This window comes from Acomys minous (assembly GCF_964271855.1).
Source record: "Acomys minous genome assembly, chromosome: 2".
Classification (NCBI taxonomy): domain Eukaryota; kingdom Metazoa; phylum Chordata; class Mammalia; order Rodentia; family Muridae; genus Acomys; species Acomys minous.
The window spans coordinates 53,251,509-53,277,873 of NC_140484.1; the positions used below are offsets into that span (position 1 = coordinate 53,251,509).

The following is a 26,365-nucleotide window of genomic DNA, read 5'->3' on the forward strand; positions in this document are numbered from 1 at the left end:
TCCAGAAAAGGTAAAACTCTTTATTATTATTTTTTTTTTAAAAAGTCCCCCTGCTCTGAGGTGGGGGAGCCCCTGGGCAAGAAATAGAAACTGCAGTCAAAAGCTGTCGTAAGACAGAGCGTGACCTGAGGTGTGGCGTGCAGGAGGGGATCGCACTGATTTCGGCAGAGGCATACCCCTTGAGTAGGAACAGGGGTCCTGGAGGGGGACCCTCATCTCCCTGGAGGAAGTTCCAGGTGACCCCAGCCTCTGAGAGGGGAAAAAATATCCTTCTGGCAGATGGCACATGACTCAGGAGGGATCTTCAACCTGAGACACAGTAAACTGAGGCTGGGAAGCTGGAAAGTTGAGTCTGAGGGTCAGGCTGGCCACCCTGGTCCCTTACTGCTCCTCGGGCCCATCACCACCCAGAGCCTGCTCATAGGGACAGGGCCTGCGGCAGGGGCCAGCTGGCTCCTCACCCTGGGACCCCGGCTGTGCGTCTTCCTCCTCCGCACAGTCCCTCTGGCCCTGCTCGGCCTCCGCCTCACTCTCATCCGAGTTGTCCTCCTCCAGGTAGCGGTAGCCACGCACTTTGTGCTGTGGCTTCGGAATGCGCGGCTGTCTCGGGACCAGTCCCTGCTGCAACTTCTGCTCCATCCACAGGTATGAGGTTGCTGCTGCCACCAGGGTCACCAGCAACACTGCTAGCTTGACCTGGGATCAAGGGAAAGGAGAGACGCCGTGCTCCTTCTTCTGGGGCCTTCCTCCTCCTCTACCAGGAGCCTCCTGGCTCTCCCTTCTGCAGTCCCCTCACCCAGGCCGATTCTGAGGACAAGGCTCAAATCCCCACACTGACTTGGAAGTCCCTATATTTCCAGCAGGACTCAGTTTCACAACCAAAATGGGGCCCAATCCCTTTGTCTCAGAGAAAACACGAAAGTCTAAAAGCAGGTCTGGCTCCCCCGGACCATAGTTGAATTATTCCCTGGCCCGATAGGACACAGGTGTGCATAGAGGCACACGCCTATAATCCCATCACTTGGGAAGGGGGGAGGGCTAGTCTAAGAGTTCAAGGTTAGCTGGGGCTACATTTTAAGACTATGTCTGGGGGGTGGAGATACACACACACACACACACACACACACACACAAATACAGGCCAGGCAGTGGTGGCGCACGCCTTTAATCCCAGCACTCGGGAGGCAGAGGCAGGAGGATCTCTGTGAGTTCAAAGCCAGCCTGGTCTACAAAGCAAGTCCAGGACAGTCAAGGCTACACAGAGAAACTTTGTCTCGAAAAACAAAAACAAAACCAAAACAACAACAAAAAACCCACAAAGAAAACAAACAAAACAAAACCCCAAACAAACACATTTCTATTTGCATTCCGATTCCTTGTTATTTCAATTCATTTCATTTTCTAAAAATTGTTGCACAAAGCTGAGCCTGTTAGTGCACTCCCATCATCTCGGCCCACAGAAGGCTGAGGTTGATCTTGGATATCTTTGAGACCATGACCCAAAGACGGACAAAGGGAACAAAAACATATGACAAAGACCCGCTAAAATGACGTGCTGGGCTTGGGAGTAGACCAAGAGTTTAAGGTACAGTTGATGGGTAGTGAGAATGGCCCTGAGGCCCATCTCCAGCACAGTGGGAAACAAAACAAAAGCTGGGCGTGGTGGCACACGCCTCTAATCCCAGCACTCGGGAGGCAGAGGCAGGTGGATCTCTGTGAGTTCGAGGCCAGCCTGGACTACATAGTAAATTCCAGAGCAGCCAGAGCCACATAGTGTGACCGTGTCTCAAAACAACATAAAAACAGAGGAGCTCATTCCTACAGAGCCCCTGGGTGTCCAGAAGTCTAGAAACAGATGGTCAAACAACCCACAGTTCAGCTGGGTGTGCCCACAGGGACCAAGGCTAGCAGGTGAAGCAGTAAGTGGGGTGATAGGCTAGGGTTTACCCTATGGACTAAGTGGTCCTTGGCTAAGTGTCTGGCCTTTGGAAAGTGGTGCCTTTTAGGAGGCTGTAAAATCAGGGTCTGTTAGCCAGTGAGGCAGGGGACACCCGAACCCCACCCATCCTCACCTTCATGGGTAAGCTGGAGCCCAGGTACACAACGAAGATGGCCACGGCCTGCCACCAGTGATAGATAGTGAAGATGAAGTCCTGCCTCTCTTTGTCCTCATATAGGATGCCCAGGAGTGCTGCAGGCAGAAAGGGCAAGACTGGTAAGGAAGGAGTACCACCGGAGCTGTGTGCCGAGCCTTGCCTGGCCCCTAGTGGAGATTTTGGTTACTACACTGTCAAGACGCGCCTAGAGGTGCGAGATCCCCCTTCACCGAGCCCTGCCTTTGACCACGCCCCCACACGCCCAAGCAATGTCCCAAGCGTTCAGTTGCTGTTTCTCGAGAGAACTCCTTTCAGCAAACAACTTTCCACAAGTCAAGCCTAGAATGAAGTGGGAGGGGGCTATTTTCCTGAGGGATCGTCACGAGGTGGTAGAGAAACAGCGCTGGGCAGACAGGGAAATGAGATGCCAGTGCTCAGGATCAGGGTGGGGGGTGGGAGGGTACTCAGGGATCAAACTACTTACTATAAGGTTGAAGCCAGCCTGAGCTATATAGTGAGCTATGTACCTACCCTGGGCTACAGTGTAAGGTTCTGTCTTAAAAAATATTGAGTGGGCTGGAGAGATGGCTCGGTGGTAACACTGTCTGCTCTTCCAAAGGACCAGGGTTCAATTCCCAGCACCCACATGGCAGTTCACAACTGTCTGTAATTCCAGTTCCAAGGGATCTGATACCCCCACACCAATGCACAATATATATATATATATATATATATATATATATATATATTTGAAGAAGAAGGAAATGTTTGAGTGTAGTGGTACATGCCTTTAATTCTAGCACTAGGGAGGCAGAAACACGTAAATTTCTATGGGTTCAAGGCCAGTCTGGGACCTATATGATGAATCCCAGGCCAGCTGAGGCTATATAGTGAGACCCTGAGAAAAAGAAACAGAAAAGAAAGAGTCCAGTTCTGTACCTACACCTTGGAGTACAGACAAGCACCTGCCACTCTTCCCCTCCCTGGGCCCTGGATTCCAGGATCTGCTTCCTGTGGCATGGAAATTATGCCAACATAATCCTTGACTGTTGGTGTGTCTCCACACCGAGCCCTCGCACACCCTGTGTGTCCACAAGATTTCGCACGTATTCCCCTCAGTGTGATGCCCACTGAGCATCACAGAACTCCTACATCCTTCCAGAATGTCCATGGGACGTCCCCGACCATCTCTACACTGTCCACAGAATTCTTTCCACCCCAGGTTATGCCAAGCAATCTCCACCTACCTCTACTATGTCCACAGAACGCCAGGGCAGATCCCCATAGGATGTTTACAGCCCTTGAACCACCTAGAGGTGGCCACTGCCTGCCCGCCACCCCCAGACATGCCAGTTCCTAAGGCTGTACTCACTGCTAAGTCCGGTCTTGTTGAGGGCACTGCCCACACCCCAGAGGGCAGCCACGAAGTAAAGGATCCAGCTGTGCTGGAGGACCCGAGGCGCCGGGGCCCAGAAAAAGAGGCTAAGAGTGAGCAGCAGGTGCAGCCCTGCCCCAGCCACGAGGGGCACAGAGCGAGGCAGCCACAGTCCCAGCAGCCCCAGGACCGAGGCCGCTGAGGCACCCAGGCTGTAAGCTATGAGCAGGTAGGCCAGCCGCTCCAGCCCCACGGAGCACACGCCGTAGCCCTAAGGAGAAGAGCAAGAGGAAGACGATTGGTCCAGGCCCTTCCCATCCCAGAAGCCAGTTTAGGCCACCCCTTGTCCTCTTATGGATCTCCTGGTGCTAACTCCCTTTAAGGCTGGTAGAAAGGGCGGAAGCATCGCCATTCTAACTACAGAAAGTGGAAAGCGATTTGTTCAGGGTGAAGGCAATGGGGATGAGAGATGCAAGAGAAAGAGGGAATGGGATAATCCAGGTTACACTTGTACCATACTTAGGCACGTATATGCTGTGCAACTGAAATTCAAGTTTAGCAAGACGTCTTGTCTGTACTTACCAGGGCGAAACCAGTGCAGGCAAAGAGCACCTCAAAGCCGCTATAGATAAAGAAGGGCACCAAGTGGCGTAAGCGGAAGTCACGCACATGTTTGAAGGGCAGCTGGAAGATGTTGCCCCAGCCCACGCTACGCAGATCGATCTCCTCCGTGGGTCGGTAAGCGGCTCCACACAGGCCCAGCACCTGCAGACGGGAGCTGTGAAGGGACCATCAGCCAGGCATCCCGCCCTGGACACACCCACAGGTCTCAGCCCGAGACACCCCACACACACCCACACGCCCACAATCCGATGCCACTGGGAAGGCAGAGGCAGGAGGTTATCATTGTGTTCTAGGACAGCCTGGTCTACATAGTACCAGGACAGCCAGGGCTACAAAGAGAGATCCTGTCTCAAAAACCAAAACAAAAGGGAAAAGAAGAAAGAAAGAAAAGGGCTGTAGTCCCGAGGCCCCGCCCCCAAACATACCTACAAGCCTCATCTGAATTTGCGGCACCCCCTCAAGGCTTCAGCCCAAGGCTCCACCCAGACACACCCAGAGGCCCCGCCCCGCTTTTCCGCACGCCCTTAGCCCTGCCTAAAGCCTAAAGCCTAAAGCCACACAAGCCACACCTCCCTGCTCGGGTCCTGCCCTCAGTCCTGAGTGACATTTGCCAGCCCACGATCCTGGGTGGTGTTCCTAGTCCCCTCAAAGATCACAACCATCGCTACAAGACGGGCGCCCCCTCTGTCCTTTTTCCTCTGGATCCCAACTCAGCCTCGGTCTATGGGGAACCAGAATTCAGTCCTGATTCTTTACTGAAGCCCCTGGCTTGCTACCCGGACCAAGCCCACATACAAGCAAGCGCTTACAGGTAGAGAACCCCTCGCTCCCACCACCTCCTCACCACCAACCCGAGCCTCACCAGCAGCATGGCCAAGAAGGCCACCGCCATGAGCACGCTCTCTACAACAATGAGGTTTCGGCTGCGAGGTAGGGTCCGTAGAACCGTCTTGTTGAAGCCAGTCAGGATGCCATAGCTCTTAGTGCCTAGGAAGGTGGTGGAGACACAATCAGGGTATACAGCAGCCAGGCCACAGTGGAAGTGGGATGTAGGGACAGGGAAAGATTCTCCCAGCAATCTCCTTTGGAATGGCGTTTTGTGAAGGGGGCACCATCCACCTCCCACCTCCACGCACCACGCAGCCCTGAAAGCTGAAAAGGAGAGGCTTTCTGAAGAGGGAAGCAGGCTTTGGAGGTCCTGCCCCTCCCCCCCAGGACTGACCGCAGCTCTTCACGTTGAACAGTGTGTGGTTCAGGTCATACAGGTAGTTGTCAAGGAAGTAAATCATGGGCAGCTGGGCGCATGCGAAGCTCAACTGTGGGCCGGAGGGCAGTTGGGATCAGAGCCCAGGGACAGAACCAAACAGGAGGTAAGATCTAGGGAGGGAGGGGACTGGACATGGCCTCTGGTGGGGGGTGCAGCAGCTCTCCCATCCCCTAGGGACAGCCCAGTAGCGGTGATGGGGTGCTCGCGGCAGAACTGCCTCCTGATCACAGTGGACAGGGAGGAGGTCTCCATCTCCACAGGGAAGTAAGGTTTGGCTCGGGAGGGCTGGACTAGGCTGTAATGTGTGGAATCTAGAATACCCCGCCAGCCCCCGCCTCCCCCGGGGTTTCCTGTAGCACTCACATGGAAGAAGCTATAGAAGATCGCCTGGAAAACCAAGAGATAGGGTGCATGGGAGCCGCGTGGAGGTCGCTGCTGAGGCCCCTGCTCGTCCTGCTCCTTATAGTGGGAGTATTCGTAGTACTTCTGGGACATCCTGCAGTACAGAGCGTGAGGGCTTTTCCCCACCCTGCCTTCCACCACACTTGTCCTTCCTGCAACCATAGCTATCGGCTAGCCTGTTTCAGTGGGGGAAACTGAGGCCCAGCAGAGTAAAAGGCTAGCCTGGGGGTCCCCAGCTACCAGTTCTCCAGCATCCAGTCCATTGCCCGCCAGGCTTACCTGGTGATATAGTTGCCCATGGAGGCCCAGAGAGGCACTATGGCCATGCCAAGAGCCACAGCAGAGGGCACCAGCGTGTAGTAGCGTTCCCAATAGTTGGTAGAGACAAAGAGGGCATAGATGCCCACAGCTAAGAACATCATCCACTTGGTACCAAAAAACCTGTACAGAGGGAGAGACATTGGTACTGAGGGCTGGGGATTGCTGTGGCCTGAAACCCTCAGGGCCTCAGGTCCTAGTCCCTAAGGCTGTGGGAAGTCAGGGGACTTCCTTGGCCTGGGAGTCAGGGGCGCAACGATGCAGTCAGAGAGATGCAGACTGGCAGAGTGGCCTGTGCTCACAGCAGCGGCATGGCCCAGGCGTCTCACAGTCATTGTAGGGATACACAACAAGAGGACAGGCCAGGGAAGAGCACTCATGCAGTAAAGCACTTGCTGAACAGGCATGGGGACCTGTGTTTGACCCCCAGCACCACTGTGAAATGCCAGGTACACTGGCACGCACTTGTAATCCCAGCACGGGGAAGTGGGGGCAGCAGATCACTGGGACTCACTGGCCAGCCAGCCCAGTCTAAGTGACAAGCCTTGGGACCTAGTGAGAGAGCCTGTCTCAAAAAAAACAAAAAACAAAAACAAAACAAGATGGACCTCTACATATGCCTACACACACACACACACACACACACACACACACACATTAAATAAATAAATATGATTTTTAAAAAAAGGTAAGGGCAGGAGAGATGTCTCAGATTAAGAGCACTAGAGCACTGGCTGTCCTTCCAAAGGACCCAGTCCAATTCCCAGGACCCACATGGTGGCTCACAACTGGCTGTAACTCCAGTTTCAAAGGATCCAACACCTCTTCAGGCCTCCAGGAGCACTAAGCATACACACGGCCTGGGATATATGAGATCCTATTTATAAGTAAATAAAGTCAATATATGACAGACGCTTTAGCATTAGTGCTATAGCCCGGTGGTAAAGCACTTGCCTGGAATGTATAATGTCCTGGGCTCGATCGCCAACAGTTGAAAAGGAAAACGAACAAAGAGGCATGCACAGCTAGTGGGTATGAAGGCTACACGGCCCTTTGACAAAGTGGCATGGCGATTTGCTGGGAGACAAGCATATGGCTTTCAGCCAGGTCTCTAACCTGCTGACTACCACCTTCCCCTCTGTCGAAGCTGAAAGACTGCTTCATGCCTAAGGTAAGAGCGGCCATCCTGGCTGTACGATGGAAGAAAAGAAGGGCTCACTGCTAAGTGTCAAGAGGTATAAAGCTGGCCAGCCTGATAACACGTCAGTAGTCCCAGCACTCAGGAGGCTGAACCAGCAGAATTCTGAGAGTCAGCTGGCGCTACTGGGTAAGACTCTGTGTGCAGGCTAGTTCACACACACACACACACACACACACACAAAAAAAAAAAAAAAAAAAAAAACAAAACAAAAAAAAACAAAACTAGAATCATTTGGGAAGAAGGAATCTCCATTGAAAAAAATGCCCCCAACAGATGAGCCTGTAAAGAAGCCTATGATGCATGTTCTAGATTGCCTCTTGATGTGGGAGGGCTCAGCTCACTTAGGTGAGGTCAGCCCTGGGCTGGTGGTCCTGGGTTCTATAAGAAAGCTGGCTCAGCAAGCCACGGGAGCAAGCCAGTAAGCAGCACCCTTCCGTGGCCTCTGCATCAGCTCCTGTTTCTCCATCTTCCCGCCTGGTTGAGCTCCTGCCCTGACGTCCCTGGATGAGGGACCACAAGCTATAACGCGAGACAAACCCTTCCTCCCCAAGCTGCGTTTGCTCACTGCTTCATCACAGCAACAGAAATCCTAAGACCCCTGTCTCCAAACAAACAAGCAAAGAGCCATAAAAACCTTTCAGAGTCCTTAAGCCTAGGGAAGGCACTGTGGAGAATTTATCTAGGAAACAGCTTTGGTTTGGTTTGGTTTTCGAGACAGACATGGTTTCACTGTGTAGTCTTGCCTATCCTGGAACTCTACAGACAAGAGATCTCTCACGGAGATGGGCCTGCCTCTGCCTCCCGAGTGCTGGGACTAAAGGTGTATGCCACCACACTTGTTGAGGAGACAGCTCTTACTTAACTTCAAAAAGAAGGCAGGGAAGCCTGGATGGTGTGCACATCTGTAATCCCTACGCTTGGGAGTCAATGGCAGGAGGAGCATCACAAGCTTGAGGCTAGCCTGGTCTACATAGTGAGTGTCAGGCCAGCCAGAGCTACGTATTGAAACTTTGTCTTAAAAAAAAAAAAAAAAGGAACTAGAACCCGTTCACCCTATGTACCCATTCAGGAGTCTCAGCAGGCCATGGGGGATTTGTGCAGCCGCCAGGAGGTCGGACCATAAATGCACTGGAGCTTCGTGAAGACTCCAAATTGAGCCTCTGCCTAGCTAAAGCCCTTTCTGTGAGAACTGCCTTTCAACACAGTCATGGCTCACTGGGCTGAGGACCTGTGCTGTGCTGGGAACTTCACAGCTCCAGCCCAGGAAGTCACAATGTGCCTGGTAGAAGGATGTCACCAAGCTAGAGCCTGCACGAAACCGAATGTGCAGCGGGGCGGGCAGGCGGGGAGGGGGCTGGGGGCTAGGGGGGGGGGGTAGCTCTCGGTTCCTCTTCTAGTAGGGATTTCCCCTTTTCCTTCTCACTCTCCCAGGCAAGCAAGGCCTCTCTGCAGTTCCAGGTCCCCTCCCTCCAAAACACCAGGGCAGCCTCATGGTTCAGCAGCCTCTGCACCGGAGAAAGTCGGGGGAGGGTGGTGGGGACGGCAGCTTTGGCACCTGATGAGCACAGGTGTGTAGAGCAGGGCAGCGATGGGGGTCACGTTGATACCCATCAGCATCTTGCTGTCGATGTCCGGCAGCCCCATGTTGCCGTACTTCACCTCCCTGTAGGTCTCGTCATAGTGCAGGATCAGTTGCATCTGCAGAAGGCCTGGGGACAGGGGGCATCGTGGAGGGCTCTAAGCAACCCAGCTCAAAGCAACCGGAGGCCCATGTGGCAAGGCTGGCAGGGCGCCGAGTCACCTATGCGACCCTTTCCTCTGCTCATCAGGTAGGGAGGAAAAATTACTATTCCCACCCACCCGCCTAGTCGCTGGCCTGCAGGACACCCTCGTCCCCCCAGCCCCACCCCCTAAGCGTCCTCTCTGTCCTAAGCGCACTCCATGGCTACAGCAGCTCTGACCCGGGAAGTGAAAGGGGAAGGAGGCCAGCTGGCCGCAAGGTTTCTCTTTCCCAGCTCGGGAGTGGAAGGGGGGGAGGGAATGGGGGTGGCGGAGAGACAGCAGGGTTCGTAAGTCCGCCCTACCCAGGTAGACGCCGTAAGTGAGCGTGCCTCCCGCGCTGGCCGCCAGCACGTTCTTGATCACGCCGAGGCGCTTGCGGCGGTAGTAGCGCCGCTCCTCCTCCTCCTCGTTGTAGTTGGGGTACGCGCCCACCAGCTCGTCCAGCTGCGAGCAGATCACTAATCACACCCTGACGCCCCGGTCCTCCTGCCCCCACTTCGCCTCCCAGGAGTCTGGGTTCCCCACCCAGGGTCCTAGTCCCTATCCCAGGGTTCGCGCACCCTATCCCGGGTGTCTACCATCGTAGGGGCCCGATCCCCTTACCCAGAGTCCAGGCCCCTCTTCTCAAGATCCGTGTTCCCCACGCCCGGCTCCAGTTTTCCCTTATCCGGAGGTGTGTCCCCACTCTGAGGCCCCGTCCCCCGTCTGGAGTCTCCATCCCTCATTCCAGGATCTGCGGCTCCCATGCCAGGGTCGCTTCCCCTCCCAGGTGCCCTGAGAGGCAATGGGACCGGTGTCCCATTGTATTTCCCGCCCTGCTCACCGGAGCCTCTGGCCCATCGGGAACTCCGAGCCGGTCTTCATCCCCTTGAGGGCCTGCGGTCCCTGCCACAGGGTAGAGCGGCGGCTCCGCCTCCATGGCCAGACAGACACCTAGTGCTACCAGCGCTGTTCTGGACAGCGGCAGGTTGGGACTTCCTTCATCAGAGACCGCCCCGTCCAGTAGGCCCCACCCCGTGGACTGCCTCCTTACAGAAGTAGTGTGTGTGTGGGGTGTGTGTGTGTGTGTGTGTGTGTGTGTGTGTGTGTGTGTGTGTGTATGATGTGTAGGTGTAGTGTGATGTGTATGGTGCATGTGGTGCAGTGTGTGTAGTTTTTGTGATTGTGTACGTGTATATATGTGTGTGTGGTTTATGTATGAGTCGTGGGGGGGTATATGTATGTGTGCGCAGTGTGTAGTATGTGGGTTTTGTGTATATATGTGTGTGTTTATGTGTGTGGTGTGTAATGTGTAGTGTATGTAGTATGTATGTGTGTTGTGTGTGCATGTGTTATGTGTGTATGGTGTGTGTAGTGTGTGTGTGGTGTAGTATGTAGTGTGTGGTTTGTATGGGTTGTTTTTTTGTGTGTATGTGTGTGTATAGTGTATATGTGTGGCATATGTATGTGTACGTGTGTGATATGTGTACTGTGGTGTGTGTGTGGTGTGTGTGTGTGATATGTGTACTGTGGTGTGTGTGTGTGTGTGTGTGTGTGTGTGTGTGTGTGTGTGTGTGTGTGTATGCTGCTGCAATTGGTATGCATCTTGGAACCCAGCCTCGGGAGATACTAGTTCCAGTCTTAAGTCAGCCACTGCATGGCTTTGTGACATAAACCAATTCAAGGCTGGGCGGTGGTGGCACACACCTTTAGCACTTGGGAACCAGAGACAGACAGCTCTCTGTGAGTTTGAAGCCAGCCTAGTATATAGAGTGAGTTCCAGGTCAGCCAGGATTACACAGAGAAACCCTGTCTCAAAAGACAAAAGACAAAAATAAATAATAAAAAGAGACCAATTCCATCTCTTCATCCCTCCGTTTACTCGCACATAAAACATAGACACTTTCTGTCTTGAAGGTGGCACATGACTTTAATCCCAGCACTTGGGAGACAGAGGCAGGTGGATCTCTGTGAGTTCGAGGCCAGCCTGGTCTACAAAGCAAGTCCAGGACAGTTAAGGCTACACAGAGAAACCCTATCCCACAAACAAAAACAAACAAACAAACACACACACACACACTTTACAGGACTCCCTGGGATGGAGTCTTTTTTGTAGCCCTCAACTATCAGAACATGAAGCCATCCTGGTCAGAGATATGAAACCGCTGTTTCCGATCTGGTTTCTGTGACTTTATTGTCTTCAAAGCTGGCTGCTTGTCAAGTACCCCTCACGGAGAATATCACTAAGTATATAACTAAAAACAAACAGGTGAGTGGATAGGGGCAGAAGCATGGGGACAGGCTGAATTTGCAAAGGCTTCAGGTTTTTGAGTGGCAGGATTTTCTCCAGGTGACAGAGGGCACTGCTCTGAACCAAGGACAAAGGTGGGTTCCTGCAGCTTGGTGCCTACAGCTCTATGGAAGGAGCAAGAGTCGGGGTGGGGATGTAGCTCAGTTGGTCAGGTGCTCCCTACCATGAGCAGAGCTCTGGGTCAGTCCCCAGCACTAGGTAACTGGCTGTGGCTGTGAGTACCAACAAACCCAAGATAGAAGAAGTGGGAAAAAGCCGGGCGTGGTGGTGCACGCTTTTAATCCTAGCACTCGGGAGTCAGAGGCAGGTGGATCTCTGTGAGTTCGAGGCCAGCCTGGTCTACAAAGCAAGTCCAGGACAGTTAAGGCTACACAGAGAAACCCTATCCCACAAACAAAAACAAACAAACAAACACACACACACACACACTTTACAGGACTCCCTGGGATGGAGTCTTTTTTGTAGCCCTCAACTATCAGAACATGAAGCCATCCTGGTCAGAGATATGAAACCGCTGTTTCCGATCTGGTTTCTGTGACTTTATTGTCTTCAAAGCTGGCTGCTTGTCAAGTACCCCTCACGGAGAATATCACTAAGTATATAACTAAAAACAAACAGGTGAGTGGATAGGGGCAGAAGCATGGGGACAGGCTGAATTTGCAAAGGCTTCAGGTTTTTGAGTGGCAGGATTTTCTCCAGGTGACAGAGGGCACTGCTCTGAACCAAGGACAAAGGTGGGTTCCTGCAGCTTGGTGCCTACAGCTCTATGGAAGGAGCAAGAGTCGGGGTGGGGATGTAGCTCAGTTGGTCAGGTGCTCCCTACCATGAGCAGAGCTCTGGGTCAGTCCCCAGCACTAGGTAACTGGCTGTGGCTGTGAGTACCAACAAACCCAAGATAGAAGAAGTGGGAAAAAGCCGGGCGTGGTGGTGCACGCTTTTAATCCTAGCACTCGGGAGTCAGAGGCAGGTGGATCTCTCTGAGTTCGAAGCCAGCCTGGTCTACAAAGAAAGTCCAGGACAGCCAGCCAGGACTACAAGAGAAACCCTGTCTTGAAAAAAACAAAAAACAAAAACAGGCAAACAAACACAAAACAAAACAAAACAAAAAGCAGCAGAAGAAGTGGAAAAAAGAGAATCAGGGTTAAAGGTCATCCTGCTACATCTTGAGTTTGAAATCAGAATTGATTACAATATGAGACACTGTCTTTAAAAGAAGGAAGAAGAAGAAGAAGAAGAAGAAGAAGAAGAAGAAGAAGAAGAAGAAGAAGAAGAAGAAGAAGAAGGAGTAGTGCCAGAGGTGTGGGACATGGAGGACACAGGACAGTGGGCACACAGTGGGCACACAGTGGGCACACAGTGGGCACACAGTGGGCACACAGTGGGCACACAGTGGGCACACAGTGGGCACTAGGAAGCCTGGAGCTGAGTGGCTGCAGCCAGAGTGGACACCAGTGCGATAATGAAGTCCATGTGGTGGCCATGGTGAGCCTCGGGGTGAGTGATCACAGTGCTGGGAATGGCGTGGACTTTGACACACCAAGAGGATGCAGTCCTATAGAATTAAGAGTGCAAGTGTGAGGTAGAGTGAAAACATAGCAGCTGAGATGGATGTGTATTGCAGGGAGTAGGCTCAGAGGGCAGGGAGTGGAAAAGGCAGTGTGTGTGTGTGTGTGTGTGTGTGTGTGTGTTTGCACTTGGTGTATAGTGTGTGTGTATGTATGTGTGTGTTTGCACTTGGTGTATAGTGTGTGTGTGTGTGTGTGTGTGTGTGTGTGTGTGTGTGTGTGTGTGTGTCCTCAGTCATATTGGCAGAGGTCCCTGTGTGCCAGGGAAGAGGCCAGGACCATGTTGCTAAAATCTGTGTCCTCCTCTTAGTCAGCCACTGATTTAAGGATGGAAATGAGACATGGCTCAGCCAGTGGAGATGCTTCCTGCCAAATCTGAGTTCAATCCTGGAGCACCAAAGAGTACAAGAGAATGACTTCTATGGGTCATCTCCTGACCTCCACAACATGATGTGGCACTCATACACTCGAGCACACACATGCACGCACACACACACACACACACACACACACACACACACACACACCACTCTACACATGTACACACACATACACACATGCATACATGCCACACATGTACACACACATACCACTATACACATTAACACACACTCCATACCATACACATGTACGTGCATGTGTGTGCACACACACACACTCAGGTGGATTGTGAAACATCTGTCAGAGAGCTTTAGGCTGATAGAGGTCGTCTAAGTGGGTGCCCAGTGTGACCTGCAGAACAGAGAACTTGGCAATTCTGTCCCTGCCACCTCTAGTCAGGCCATGACAGCTTGAGGTGACACCCCAGTACTGGCATCATCAGTACTATACCCCACATGCTTTCCAATGCCTTCTCTACAATAACATTTCATGTTTTTGTTTTTGTTTTTGTTTTGCGGGGGGGATTTCAAGACAGAGTTTCTCTGTGTAGCCCTGGTTGTCCTGGAACGCAATCTGTAGAGCAAGCAGGCTGGCCTCGAACTCACAGAGATCCACTTGCCTCTGCCTCCCGAGTGCGCCACGATGCCCAGCCCATTTTATGTTTTTAAATTCTCTTTATGACAGTAATTGATGTCCCTCACAGGAAGAAAAAGAGAAAGTGGACTGTGGCAGCTCAGACCCATAAGCCCAGCACTCAGGAGGCTGACACAGAGGCACAGGCTCCAAATATGAGTCCAGCCTGGGCTACAAAATGAGATCTTGTCTCAAAAACCCCAGCCTCACAGGTGGTGCTGATGTTCAGGCCAGTCCCAAACCAAATGACTCAAGGGCCACCCAGTTCCTCCTAGCAAGTGGCCAGGAAACAAAGCTGCCGCTGTCTACACATGGTCCAAGGAGAGAGGACCTCCCTGAGGGAGGAGGACTCCACACATTCAGAAAATGCCGTGGGTGGGGGTAGGCTGAGGTAGTGTGAATCTCCATGTGTCTTCACCAGGCTGGAGGCTGATTGGCTGCCTCTCTCTGGGCCTGCAGTCTCAGCTGGATGCCTGGGTATAGTGTGAGGACTGTGGCCTACCAGCTTTACTGAGGGCAAGTGACTGGCAATCCCTGCTCACTGATGCCAAGGGGTCTTGGCACTTAGCGAGTGCCAAGAGCACCCCACTTACACCTCTTTTTTTGTGCCTGGTGTTGAGGACAAAGCTCAAGGCACCACTTCCTCAGAAGGGCAGGCAAGAGGCCAGCTCCACACAGCCATCTCCTGCTGTGTTCCAGGAGTCTTAACAGGCTCTTTCCAGAGGGATGTTGCTCTATGCTTCCTGAGCCTGCAACGCAGGTAGGTGACAGGTGAGGCCAGAGACCCCATCAGGGCTACGTGACCTGGTAGGTCTTATTTGCAGATGAGGGGCTCTCAGGCTCAGACTGCATTCCTCAGCCCATCTGTACCTGTCTCCCTTCCCCCAGGGGACCGCCATAAGGACAGTGAGGGCTTCTGGCCTGTCTCCAGCTTTGGAAGTCCCCACTGCATGGCGTGGTCTCCAAGGCACCACCTACTCTGGGCTCCTTTTGACAAGGACATGAATTCCAGGCCCCATTCCCAGGAGGGGACGAGGAACAAGGAAAGGACGAGGGGGCACACTGCCCCCCAGGTTCCCTTCCGGGGGAGCACTCTAGTTTGTCTTCTGCTGTGATCAAACAGCTTAGCGGAGGGAAGGGGTTTATTCGGCTCATAATCCCAGGGAAGTCACTGAGGGAAGTCAAGGCAGGACGAAGGCAAGGACTTGAGGGTCTGACCAAGGTACTCACATCACAGCCAAAGGCCAGCAGGAACAAATCGTGAGGACGCTGCTCACTTGGCTCACGTGTGCGCAGGCTCATGCTCAGCCAGCTTTTTTTTCTTTTTGTTTGTTTGTTTTCTGAGACAGGGTTTCTATGTGTAGCCTTGACTGTCCTAGACTCACGTTGTAGACCAGGCTGGCCTCGAACCCACAGCGATTCTCTTGCCTCTGCCTCCCAAGTGCTGGGATTAAGGGCATGTGCCACCATGTCTGGCTCAGCCAGCTTTCTTTGTTTTGTTTTGTTTTGTTTTCCAAGACAGGACAGCTTTCTTATATAGCCTAGGACCACCTGTCCAGAGAATGCTGCCTCCCACAACAGGCTGGCCCTCCTATGCCAATTAACAGTCAAGGCAGCCCTCCACAGCCACAGGTGAGTGTGGCCTAGGCATTTCTCCTCTCAAGTGACTCTAAGCTGTACCGTGCTGACAATGATTTGACTACATCCCAGGCCCCTGGACCACCTTAGGTGCCTTGCCCTAGAAATTTGGACTTCCTGTGGGGCTCATTGGAGGCCGTTCCTGAGTTGAGACAAATATAACCCCTGAACTCTTAGGGAAGTCCCTGACAGCCTGCTCTCAGAGGCTCTCGGAATCCCCTAACACCTCTCCTTCTTATTAGGATCTCTCCCAGATGAGCCCCTTATTTGCTGTGTGGCTCCAGACCAGTGGCTGACCCTCTCTGGGCCTGATTTCTGGCAGAGAGCTACAAGCTCAGCCTTACATGACAGCCGCTCTGCCTGTGCGTCTGTCTGGCTCAGTTCCAGACACTAGCACAGCAGAGCTGTCACATGCTGATCCACGTGACAAGCGGCGGCTGGGGGCTCCATCCCACGCGGAAGACAAGGCCCTCAGTGGCCCCTCAGCCCTACACATACCCCAACTAGCTGAATCCTGCAGGTCTGTCAGCAGGGCGTGGGCCTGAAGGCCTCTCTTGCCCTCCCAGGTAGGCTGGGGAGCTGGGTGAGGTGGCGAAGAGCGTCTCCCAAGTGCAAGGTCGGCGCAGAGGCCCTGGCCAGCAAGCCTCCAGGCTGGCCCAGGGCACCTGCGGGGAAAGACACTGAGCAGTGGCCCAGGGCAAAGATACAAAGGCCGTCTCTCTCATGTAATCCAATCGCCAGCCTGTCTGCCCCCTGTAGCTGCTCCGGATCATCCCTCTTTGTTTCAGCTCCCACAGGTGCCCCTGGAATGGAGCCAGACTCAGCTCTGCACCTGCAGAGGAGCAGGACCCCAGGGGCCACCTCAGCCACACACGACATCATGATGGCTGTCCTGAGGGTGGCAGGCAGAGGGGATGTCTTTGGGGAGACAGCACATTGACAGTTGTAGCTCTACCACGCACATGCTATGTGGCCAAGGCTTGTCCCCGCACAGGGCTCAATTTTTCTCATTGTAAAACGTGAGGTTTGGGGGTGACAGGTCTGTGGGTGGGCTGCAGCAGGAGGTAGACAAAGGGTCATAGGCCGGCAGAAGCCTGGGACACAGCCGGCAGAAGGCCTTGTCTTGAGACTCTTTCTGGACCCTGCGTCTGACCTCTTTTTTTTTTTTTAAACAGATGAGGAAACTGAGGCTCAGAGTAGGTAAGGCTGGGTGGCGGTGCACAGCTTGTCTCTGGGTCCCACCTTCACACCGAAATACCGAGGCTCTCCTCCTAGGGCTGCAAACACTCCCACCTCAGCCTCCCACCCGCCCGCCCGTCCACTTTCCCCCACTCTATGCTCAGAACTGCTGTGTGACTCTGGACTGAACTGGGTCGCCCTTCACTGGGCCCTGCCTCCTGTTCTGTGGTCTGAGAGAATTATCTCTAGGCCTCTATGAGGTAGATGTTGTGGTAAATTTGCAGCTTGCAGCTTCCACCTGGCCTGGAGCCAAGGTCAGGCACTAGGCCAAGGCGGCCCCGCCCCAGGGGCAGGCGCTGTCGGACCTTGCATAAAGGCAGGGTGCCAGGCGGAGCCGGGACAGCCAGGAAGAAAGGCAGCTTGGTGAGGCCTCAGGTACCGTATCCCGGGGAGATGGGAGTGGAGCTGTTACTGATCTGTCCCGGCTACTCTGGGGTGCTGGGCTCCCTAACTTATCTGGCAACTGGCGGCTTCACACAGAGGCAGCCTGTGTCTTCTAGGCTCCATCTGCCTGCAGCCTGAGGAGAAAAAGGGAGGAATAGACTGAGGGGGAGGGTGGAGAAACTCGGAGTGCAGGGCCCAGCTGGCCTGCGAGTCTGCACTGGGCTCCCCAGACCTTTCTCCTCCTTGGGGACCCAACATCCTATGAGGGGGGTTGAGGGACATGGCTGCCACAGGAGAGAACATGGCCTCTGAGCCTTGAAGATCCATTCAGGCACTAGCCGTCTCCAAGGCACTAACTACCAGGCTGCCAGAGGACAGTCCAAGGATCATAAGAAAGACTCTTCCTCAGCAATAGACTTTGTCAGAGCCCAGTGAAAGAGAGCCAGGCACCCGCCATGCCTGGGGAGGGATCTTGTGGTTCCAATGACTTCATACTCTGGCCAACTTATCTAGGGGGAGGGCAGGCAGGCTCAGCCCCCGGGCCTAGAAGTGTCTTATCTCAGCTCCCTGGGACCCATGGAAGGGAGAAGCTGCTACCCAGAGCTCTGGATAATCTCCTGGAACCCAGGGCCAAAGCCACACATAGGCCATACATAGGCCACACATAAACCACACATAGACCACACATTGCCCACACATAGGCCACACATAGGCCACACATTGGCCACACATAGACCACACATAGACCACACATTGCCCACACATAGGCCACACATTGGCCACACATAGACCACACATAGACCACACATTGCCCACACATTGCCCACACATAGGCCACACATTGGCCACACATAGACCACACATAGACCACACATTGCCCACACATAGGCCACACATAGGCCACACATAGACCACACATAGACCACGCATTGGCCACACATAGGCCACACATTGGCCACACATAGGCCACACATAACCCATACATAGGAGGTTAGAGCAGGAGCTCCTTCAGGTTCAGGGCCTGGGGGGCCATATGCTCCCATCTCTGGCAGTCCTGAGTGAAGTCTCCATGGCCTGAGACCACACCTTCACTCCCTGTCACCCAGATCCCAACCCTCCTACATCTCTGGTTGACACCCTTGCCTGTCCTGGCCCCCATGCTGGATTAAGGTTGCCTTGGGCCCTCATCCTGGAGCTGTCCTCTTCCAGTCCGCCAGGTACCGTCCACCACTCCCTGGAGCCCTCATGGCTAAGTGCTTCTGGGGGCTGGGCCTGGACCAAGCCTTTCTAAACCTCTGCCTTTGAGTTATCCAGCAGCAAGCACATATAGGTGCCACCGAGAACTGACTCATTTTACCAATTAAAAAAAAAGTGAGCCGAAGAGCCCAAGAGACCCCCCACCTCAGGCCCTCTAGCCAGTAAATGAGCTGCTGGGACTTGTGCCCTGGTCACTGAGCCCTTCATCATGGGGGCCTTGTGGTGTAGATGAAGAAACTGAGGAAGGAAGGATGACTGGGCAGAGCGTTCCTCCGCAGGAACCTTGTGGGGCAGGAAGAGAGCAGGCATGCTTCGAAGGAACAGTCCATCAGCTGAACCCTTCCAAGGGTGCAGGGCAGGGCCTTTGCATGGCAGCTAATCCCCTGGGCAGTGGAGTGCTGGGCTGACTGCTCACTCCTTCGCCATTTTCTCCAGTTTTCAGGATCACCTTGCAGTCCTGGGCCTCCACAGCAAGCGCCTGTGCTGGCTCCACCCCCACCCCTGTCTACCACAGTAGGACCTGTTTGTTGGTTGGGGCAGAGTCTCCCATAGCCCAGGCTGTTCTCAAGTTCACTATGTAGCGATGACCTTGAACTCTTTGACCTTGAACTACTTCTGCTTCCCAAAGAGTGAAATTCAGTCCTTCACACAGACTACATCTCTAGTCCCTAGTCAATATTTGTATTTTTTTGTATGCTTTTACAAAACATTTGTTCATAGCTGGGTGAGAGGCAGAGGCAGGTGGATCTCTGAGTTTGAGACCAGCCTGGTCTACAGAGTAAGTTCCAAGACAGCCAGTGCTACACAGAGAAACCCTGTTTCAAACAAAACAACAACAAAATGTTTGTTGATGTGAGGGTGGCGCATGTGGAGGTCAGAGGACAGTGTGTTGGTCCTCCCCTTCCTCCCTCATGTGGGCTCCAGAGAGCAAACTCGGCGGTCAGGCTTAGGCAGCAAGCGCCTTTAGCCTCTATGCCATCTTGCCAGCCCATGATTTTGTTTTCTTGACTAGGGTTTCATGTAGCCTTGGTTCATATAGAATTTGCTAGAACTCATAGAATTCCTCTTGCCTCTGCCTCTCTTCTGTGGAGATTACAGGTGATGCCCACCATGTCAGACTGATGGCTGCATTTAGACGGATTCCTCAGGCCCACAGTCCTACTTGGACCCCAGGGAAACACAAATGACATAGCAACTCCCACCCTACCCTTCAGGGAGAGCCCAGCCCTGGCTCTAAGCAGCTGGGCCAAGGGCTTGGACGGAACAGCCTGGTGAGGATCAGTAGGAATGGCAGAATTGGGGAGGGAGACCCCAAAGGGCTAGCTCATGGCTACTTGATGGCTCACTGGGCTTTTCTCTTCCCTGGGTGGGCAAGGATTGCCCTTCCGGTCCTGACTCTGCAGCTCACAAGTGTTGCTTTTTCCCAAGGACCGTCTGTTGCTCAGGACCCGCTGTTCTCTTACACCAGGAATGGGGAGTGTGAAGCAGGCGGCGTTCTGTGCCTCAGGACCGAGGTTTTTCCAATGTGAAGGAGCTGCGTGTCCTCAGGCTAGCTCCTGCCCTCTCTGTGCCCTGGTCTTCCTTTCCTTCCGTGGAGTGAAGAACAGTCCCCTTGCTGTTGTAGTGTTTGACTGACCCAGGGAGGGATGACTACGGGGGGTGGGGCGTGGGGGGTGGGGGATGGGCACAGCCCTATGGAGTTACGCAGGAATCCCCAGCTGTGTGCCCAAGATGGCTTCCCAGTTCCTCTGTGATGTCTTAGTCTAAGCCTCCTGATCCCAGGTGGCAGATAGCCTTGGCTCTTCGGCATGTTCAGGTCCAGCCTGGGCTCCCTAGCCCCTGGTAGGAGCACCCTTAGGTTTCAGTCTACAGTGACCAACCCCCAGGGGGCATCGTGGGCCAGGTGGGTAGTCCTGCAGGAGAGATGTACATCCTGCGGCCATGGCCAGTTGGCACTAGCGTTGCTAGGAGCACTTCTAGAATGTTCTGCACAGACCCCACCCACAGAGCTCCCTGCCCACAGTGTTTGGTAACATGCTTGACATTTTTGTGGGCTCTGAAGAGCCTCCAGTGAGCAGAGCACTGGGGAGGAAGTGACTGTTGGTGGTGTCGTGGTTTTTTTTTTTGTTAGTTTGTTTGCTTTCTTTTCTCATTATGCGTGTCCTGGGTTCACGGTGTGGGGTTGCATATGTGTGCGTATGGAGGCCTGAGGTTGATGTTGGGAGCCTTTCTCTGCAGCTTTGAGAGAGAGTCTCTCAGGCAGACGCAGGGCTTGCCAATATGAGCTGTCTCATTAGCCAGCTTGCTCCAGAAATCCTGTCTCTTCTTTCGCCTGGACTTATAGGAGCTCACGTGCCCACTAGCATTTACTTAGATCTGGAAACCTGAACTCTGGTCTTCTTGCTTACACAGCAAGAGCTTTAAATACAGAGCGTCTCCCCAACTCTCTCTGCTCATGGCCACTGGCCTCCCCTGTGTTTCCTGGGAACAGCGACAAGCAGTTTGTACGGTAGTCTGTCTGTGCTGAGATCTTCCAGCAGACTGGAGCTTCATCTCCTGTAATGGCAGGGAAACTGAGGCAGGGCAGAGAGGCTTTGCCCAGGCTCTTGTAGTCCTGGCTGTCCTGGACCTGCTTTGTAGATGAGGTTGGCCTGGAACTCACAGAGATCCGCCCGCCTCTGCCTCCCAAGTGCTGGGATTAAAGGTGTGAGCCACCACACTCGGCTCCCAGGGGTCTCACATCAGGTAGAGCCCCAGAGACACACTGGTAACGCTATGGGGACAGAGGTGGTGCTGGCCTCCAATCTCAGTTTGTCTTGCTGGAACAGGAGGCCTGATGTGGGGGCGGGGCAGGGCAGGGGGTCAGCACTGGCCCCTCAGCATAAGATCTAGGGTTGTTTATGGCTCCAGATCACCGATCTCTACATACCTGGAGGTTCCAAAGGCCTCCAGGTAGCTAAGTGATAGTAGCACAGCACCGATGCCCATGCAGGGCCCAGAAGCAGACAGTAAGGCCCCCATCTTCACAAAACTTGTCAGCTAAGGCGGGTCTAGTGTTGTGTGCCCATAAACCCAGCACCATGATTAAAAACAAAAGAAAACAAAACAAAAACAAAAACAAAAAAACAGATAAAAGCAGGAGGAAGCCGGGCTTGGTAGTGCACACCTTTAATCCCAGCACTTGGGAAGCAGAGGCAGGCAGATCACTGTGAGTTCAAGGCCAGCCTGGTCTACAAAGGGAGTCCAGGACAGCTAAGGCTACACAGAGAAACCCTGTCTCGAAACCTGCCCCCCACCCCAAAAAAAAAAGGCAGGAGGACGGGAGTTCAAGGCTGTCTCAGCTACATAGATACATAGAGAGTTTAAGGGCAGCTTGTCTCTCATTCAAACAAAACAGAACAAAACAAAACATCCAGGGCTAGTGAGATGACTCAGCACATAAAGTCCCTGCCACACAAGCGTGAGGGCCCACAGGAGTGCCACTGGGTGAGACAGCTGCCTGGAACTCCATAGCCGGAAGGTGGAGACGGTGGCTCCCCCAGAGCAAGCTGTCTAGCTGCACTTTAAAACTTTATTTTTATTATGTGTATGTGTGAGCGCGGTTTCCTGCCCAGACTAGAGGTGTCAGATCCCCTGGAGCTGGAGTTACAGGTGGATGTGAGCAGCCTGATGTGGGTACTGGAAGAGCAGCCACGTACTCTCAGCTGCTCAGTCATCTCTCCAGCCCCAGGACTGGTCTTATCTGTGAACTCTGGGTTCAGCTGAGAGATGCTGACTCGATTAGGTGGAGAAGGATTGAGGAACACTAGCACCGGCCTTGGGCCTCCACACGCATGGACACGGGAACACACAGACACACATGCATGCGCGTCACACAGAGGCACGTGCAAACAAAAGCTAAAAAGCACAAACACAACAAACAACAACAACAAAAAGTCCCCATCCCTCCAGCAACTATCTTTCTGTTCCTGGGAAGTTTGGTACCCTCAGTCCCAAGAAGAGCTAAATAGGCAAAGTGGGGTTGGCCTCCTGGTCCCGTCCCCCCCCCCCCCCCCGCCACCCGTGAGAGGGGACAATAAAAGGATGCAGGCAGAGGGTAACTAAGCATCCATCCTATGCTGACACTCTGTACAGTGCCAAGCAGACCTGCGGGGCTATTGGGAGTAGATAGGGCAGGAGTGGAGTGGTTCACTGAGAGCTGAAGCCAGATTGGGAATGAGGAAAGTGTCCCCAACGGGTCCTTGATACCAGGCCAAGGAGTGAATGCGTCACAGGGCTCCTTGATGAGGCTCATGTAAACAGGCATGGGCCCAGGGGAGTAGCAGGCCTGGCCCTGTCTGCCAGTCCTGGTTGGTGACTGCCCGTCACCTCTCCTGGCTCTTGTCCCCAGCCATCACCTTCTCCTGTGTTCCAGCTGGCATCACGGCTGAGGTGGGCTGGAGGGCCTCCGGGAAGCTCGCAAGAGTGTCACAAAGGTCTAGAAAACCCTCTGCCCAAGATCCCCCAAGGTCTCTGAGCTGCCACAAGCCAGCTTGGCTCCTCTTGGGCAGCGCCTCTGAACCGTGGTAGCTGTGGTGGTATCCCTCTCTGTACCCAGTTCCTGCCCACTCTACCCAGGCCAGGAGGGTGCAGGGTAGCCCCTGGGAGGGCACTAGAACAGGAGGGGCCTTGGGTCAGAGCTAATCCTCACTGAAGAAGCAGAACCTGTCCCCAGCTTGTCCCTGTCCTGTAGTCTCCTATAAGTCCGCCTGGCGGAAGGAGACACGCCTCTTGCCTTTGGCCATGTCCCATAAGGACAGAGTCTCAAAGGCCACTCTTGTCGCCAATGGGATTCTCCAAGGGAGATAGACCCCAGGATGACTCTCTGAACCATTGGGAGTGGGCAGGGGAGTGTCACAAAGGTGAGGGCAGCCCCAGCCACCTGATTCACACAGCACTGTCCTGCAGGATGGACACATTTGAAGACAAGCTGCGGCAGCTGCGGGAGGCCTTCAACACTGGACGGACGCGTCCCGCTGAGTTCCGGGCTGCACAGCTGCAAGGCCTGGGCCACTTCCTGCGTGACAACAAACAGCAGCTGCAGGAGGCGCTGGCGCAGGACCTACGCAAGGTGGCGTGGAACAGGGACAGTGGGGTAGGGGGGTGTGTGCCCCTGGGGTCAGCAAGGGTGGTACAGCTGGGACAGGGGTCATAGCTCAGCGACACCCTCCAGGGAGAGGAGTTAAAAGCTCAGGGGCCCCAAGCTCCTTTTGTGAGTCACAGCTGCTGTTGCCCCCTCCCCCCTCCATCTGTCGGTATGTGCTTGGTACTGGTACCAGGCTAGACTCTGGGGACACGGAGAGAGCAAAATAAAGTCCCTGTGTCTACAGAGATGACTTTGCAGGGGCTGTGGCGGTGACAAAATGACAGCAAACCCATCCTATGCATCCTGCCTGGTAACAGCACGTGAGGTGCAGACATTCCACTGTTACGTCAGCAGGGCCCAGACCATGATGCTGTTTGTTTATTTGTTTGTTTTTAATTTATTTATTCTTGGTTTTTCGAGATAGGGTTCCTCTGTGTAACAGCTCTGGCTGTCCTGGAACTTGCTCTATAGACCAGGCTGGCCTCAAACTTACAGAGATCCCCCTGCCTCTGCCTCCCGAGTGCTGGGATTAAAGACTTGTGCCACGGTCACCCGGCTGGATGCTGGTTTTTATGTGTGTGGGGGGGGATGTCAAAGAGGGCTTTTCTTTTCTTCCTCCTTTCTTTTTTTTATTTTGTGGGTTTGTGTGTGTGTGTGTGTGTGTGTGTGTGTGTGTGTGTGTGTTGTTTTGGTTTTGGTTTTGAGACAAGGTTTCTCTGTGTAGCCCTGACTATCCTGGACTTACTTTGTAGATCAAGCTGGCCTTGAACTCACCTGCCTCTGCTTTCCCAGTGCTGGGATTAAAGGCGCACACCACCATGCCCAGCTCAAAGAAAGCTTTTCTAAGAAAAGGGGGGAGGGGAGGGCCAGAACAGAGACAGGAAGGAAGACGAGGAAAGAGCTGCATGGACACTGGAGGAAGAAAACCAGCAGCATGTGCAAAGGTCCTGAGGCAGGAGAGTTTGGAGTGTCAGTAACTGAGGAGCTGCAGAAGCCAGAGTGGTTGCAGGGAGTGAGAGAGACAGAGAGATGGAAGAGAAGGCCTGAGGAAGTGGGCCACGCCCCCGAGGACTCCGGTCTCACTGTGGACCTCATAGTCTCCGTACCACGGAGGCTCTGGGGTTCCCTCCCAGTTCCAGCAGCAGCCACGGTGGGTCCCCAGTCCTGGGATTGTCCCAGTGAGTCCCTCTTCCCTTTATCCCCTATTGCTGTCCTAGAGACTGCCCCCCCCCCTCACACACACACAGCCAGTCTGGTGGCTCTACAGGGACGGACTCTGCAGCCCCGCCCAGCACCCAGGAGACCCGACTTTTCCCCTTCAGCTCAGGTTCCATCTCTGCTTTCTCATCCTCACCTTACAAAGGATGCAGCAGCCCAGAAAATTCAGTCAGGTGCCTCCCTCTCATCCATTCAGCTGACTCACTGTCCCCACCCTTGGCAGGCAGGAGGCATCTGCCCAGCGCTGTGGCCATTCTCTCATGGACCCTCAGCACTCCTCCTGCTGGGCACTCACAGCCACTTAGCCCCAGAGAGGGGCTCAGAGGAGGCAGTTTCTTGCCCAAAGACACACAGCCAGGAAAAGCAGGGTCTGAGGAGGGGCCTCACTGTAAGTGCCCTGCTCTCCGGAGGTCACTGTGCCCACTGGGTGCAAACTGACTTCTAAGCCCACTCAAACCTCCCTAGGGACCATGGGAGCCACCAGGCTTGCTGTGAGCTGTGCATGACAAAGCTCAGCTACTAGGAGACACGGTGCCTTGGGGTTGCACAGGATGCCCGCCTGGCTTTGGATGGAATATCCCCTTTCATGGTCTGAACCGCTGCCACTCCAGGCCTTTATCTTCTGCCACCAGGGGCACTTGGTAGTGTCCCTCTGGGCTGTGCCCCACTCTCTGTACTCCGTGCTGTGCAGAAGCAGAGCAAGCCGGCCAGCCACGGGGCCTCTGCACCTGCTAGGATCTCGTCCCACCGCATCAGCCAGGAGAGCTCAGCGGCCACAACTGAGCCCACCCCTAGCATCCCTGGCCCTCTAGCCTGGGTCCCCCCTACAGTTCAGGGCAGAGCGCACAGCTTGCAGAAGTCAGGATCATGGCTCTATTTATTTATTTATTTTTGAGATAGGTTCTCATGTAGCCCAAGCTGGCTCCAAGTGTATTAAGAAGCCGAGGATGACCTTGAATTCTTGATCCTCCTGCTCCTGCCTCCTTGGTGCTAGGTGTATGACATTGTGCTAGGTGTATGTCATCGTGCCCCGTTTATATGGTGCTGCGGATGGAACCCAGGGCTCTGTGTATGCTAGACAAGCTCCCTACCAGTTGTGTCACATCCCTGGCCCCAGGTCCCATTGATTTTGTCTTTTTACTCCTGCCCTGGGCACTTGGTAGCGTCTCCTCAGACTGTTGGAAATAAGATCATTGACTGAAGAGAATCGTGCCTCGTGTCCCACTCTCTGTGCACTGTGCTACGCAGAAGCAGAGCAAGCCGGCCAGCCACAGGGCCTCTGCACCTGCCCAGGGCTCCCAGGAGTGGGTGAATGAATGAATGGGTGGATGAAAGGATAAAGAGGTGCAGGACCTTTGGGAAGGAAGCTCCCACCCCACACTCCAGCTATTTGCTGCTCTTGGGGCCCCCAGGACTCAGCCCTTAACCCTCGTTCCTTTCTGTAGTCAGCCTTTGAGTCGGAGGTGTCTGAGATTGCCATCAGCCAGGCTGAGGTGGACCTGGCCCTCAGGAACCTGCGGTCTTGGATGAAGGATGAGAAAGTGCCCAAGAACCTGGTAGGTTGGGGGAGG

At 53.9% G+C, this 26,365-nt stretch overlaps 2 protein-coding genes across 5 annotated transcripts in view; one reads left to right on the forward strand and one right to left on the reverse strand.

Moving 5' to 3' along the window:
• UNC93B1 (unc-93 homolog B1, TLR signaling regulator) lies at positions 1-10,047 on the reverse strand (the record flags this gene model as incomplete). Of its 4 annotated transcripts, none has more annotated exons than XM_084750798.1 (11): positions 9,888-10,047; positions 9,367-9,508; positions 8,838-8,991; positions 6,043-6,204; positions 5,725-5,857; positions 5,317-5,410; positions 4,957-5,081; positions 4,053-4,235; positions 3,468-3,741; positions 2,072-2,190; positions 1-696 (listed from the first exon to the last, which is right to left on the reverse strand). In XM_084750798.1, exons 1-11 carry the CDS (start codon positions 9,981-9,983, stop codon positions 382-384), a joined length of 1,797 nt encoding a protein of 598 aa, XP_084606924.1. In that variant the 5' UTR covers positions 9,984-10,047. The 4 variants fall into 4 exon arrangements, with proteins under 4 accessions (XP_084606924.1, XP_084606925.1, XP_084606926.1 ...); XM_084750799.1 differs by lacking the exon at positions 9,888-10,047 and adding an exon at positions 9,668-9,850; XM_084750800.1 differs by lacking the exon at positions 9,367-9,508 and having other exon boundaries at positions 9,888-9,981.
• Positions 8,998-26,365, forward strand: part of ALDH3B1 (aldehyde dehydrogenase 3 family member B1) — a 26,182-nt gene continuing 8,814 nt past the window's right edge. The window contains exons 1-3 of the mRNA XM_084750866.1: positions 8,998-9,111; positions 23,399-23,561; positions 26,240-26,350. Coding sequence (XP_084606992.1) covers positions 9,053-9,111; positions 23,399-23,561; positions 26,240-26,350 — 333 coding nt within the window. The 5' untranslated portion in view covers positions 8,998-9,052. The remainder of the gene's footprint in view (positions 9,112-23,398; positions 23,562-26,239; positions 26,351-26,365) is intronic.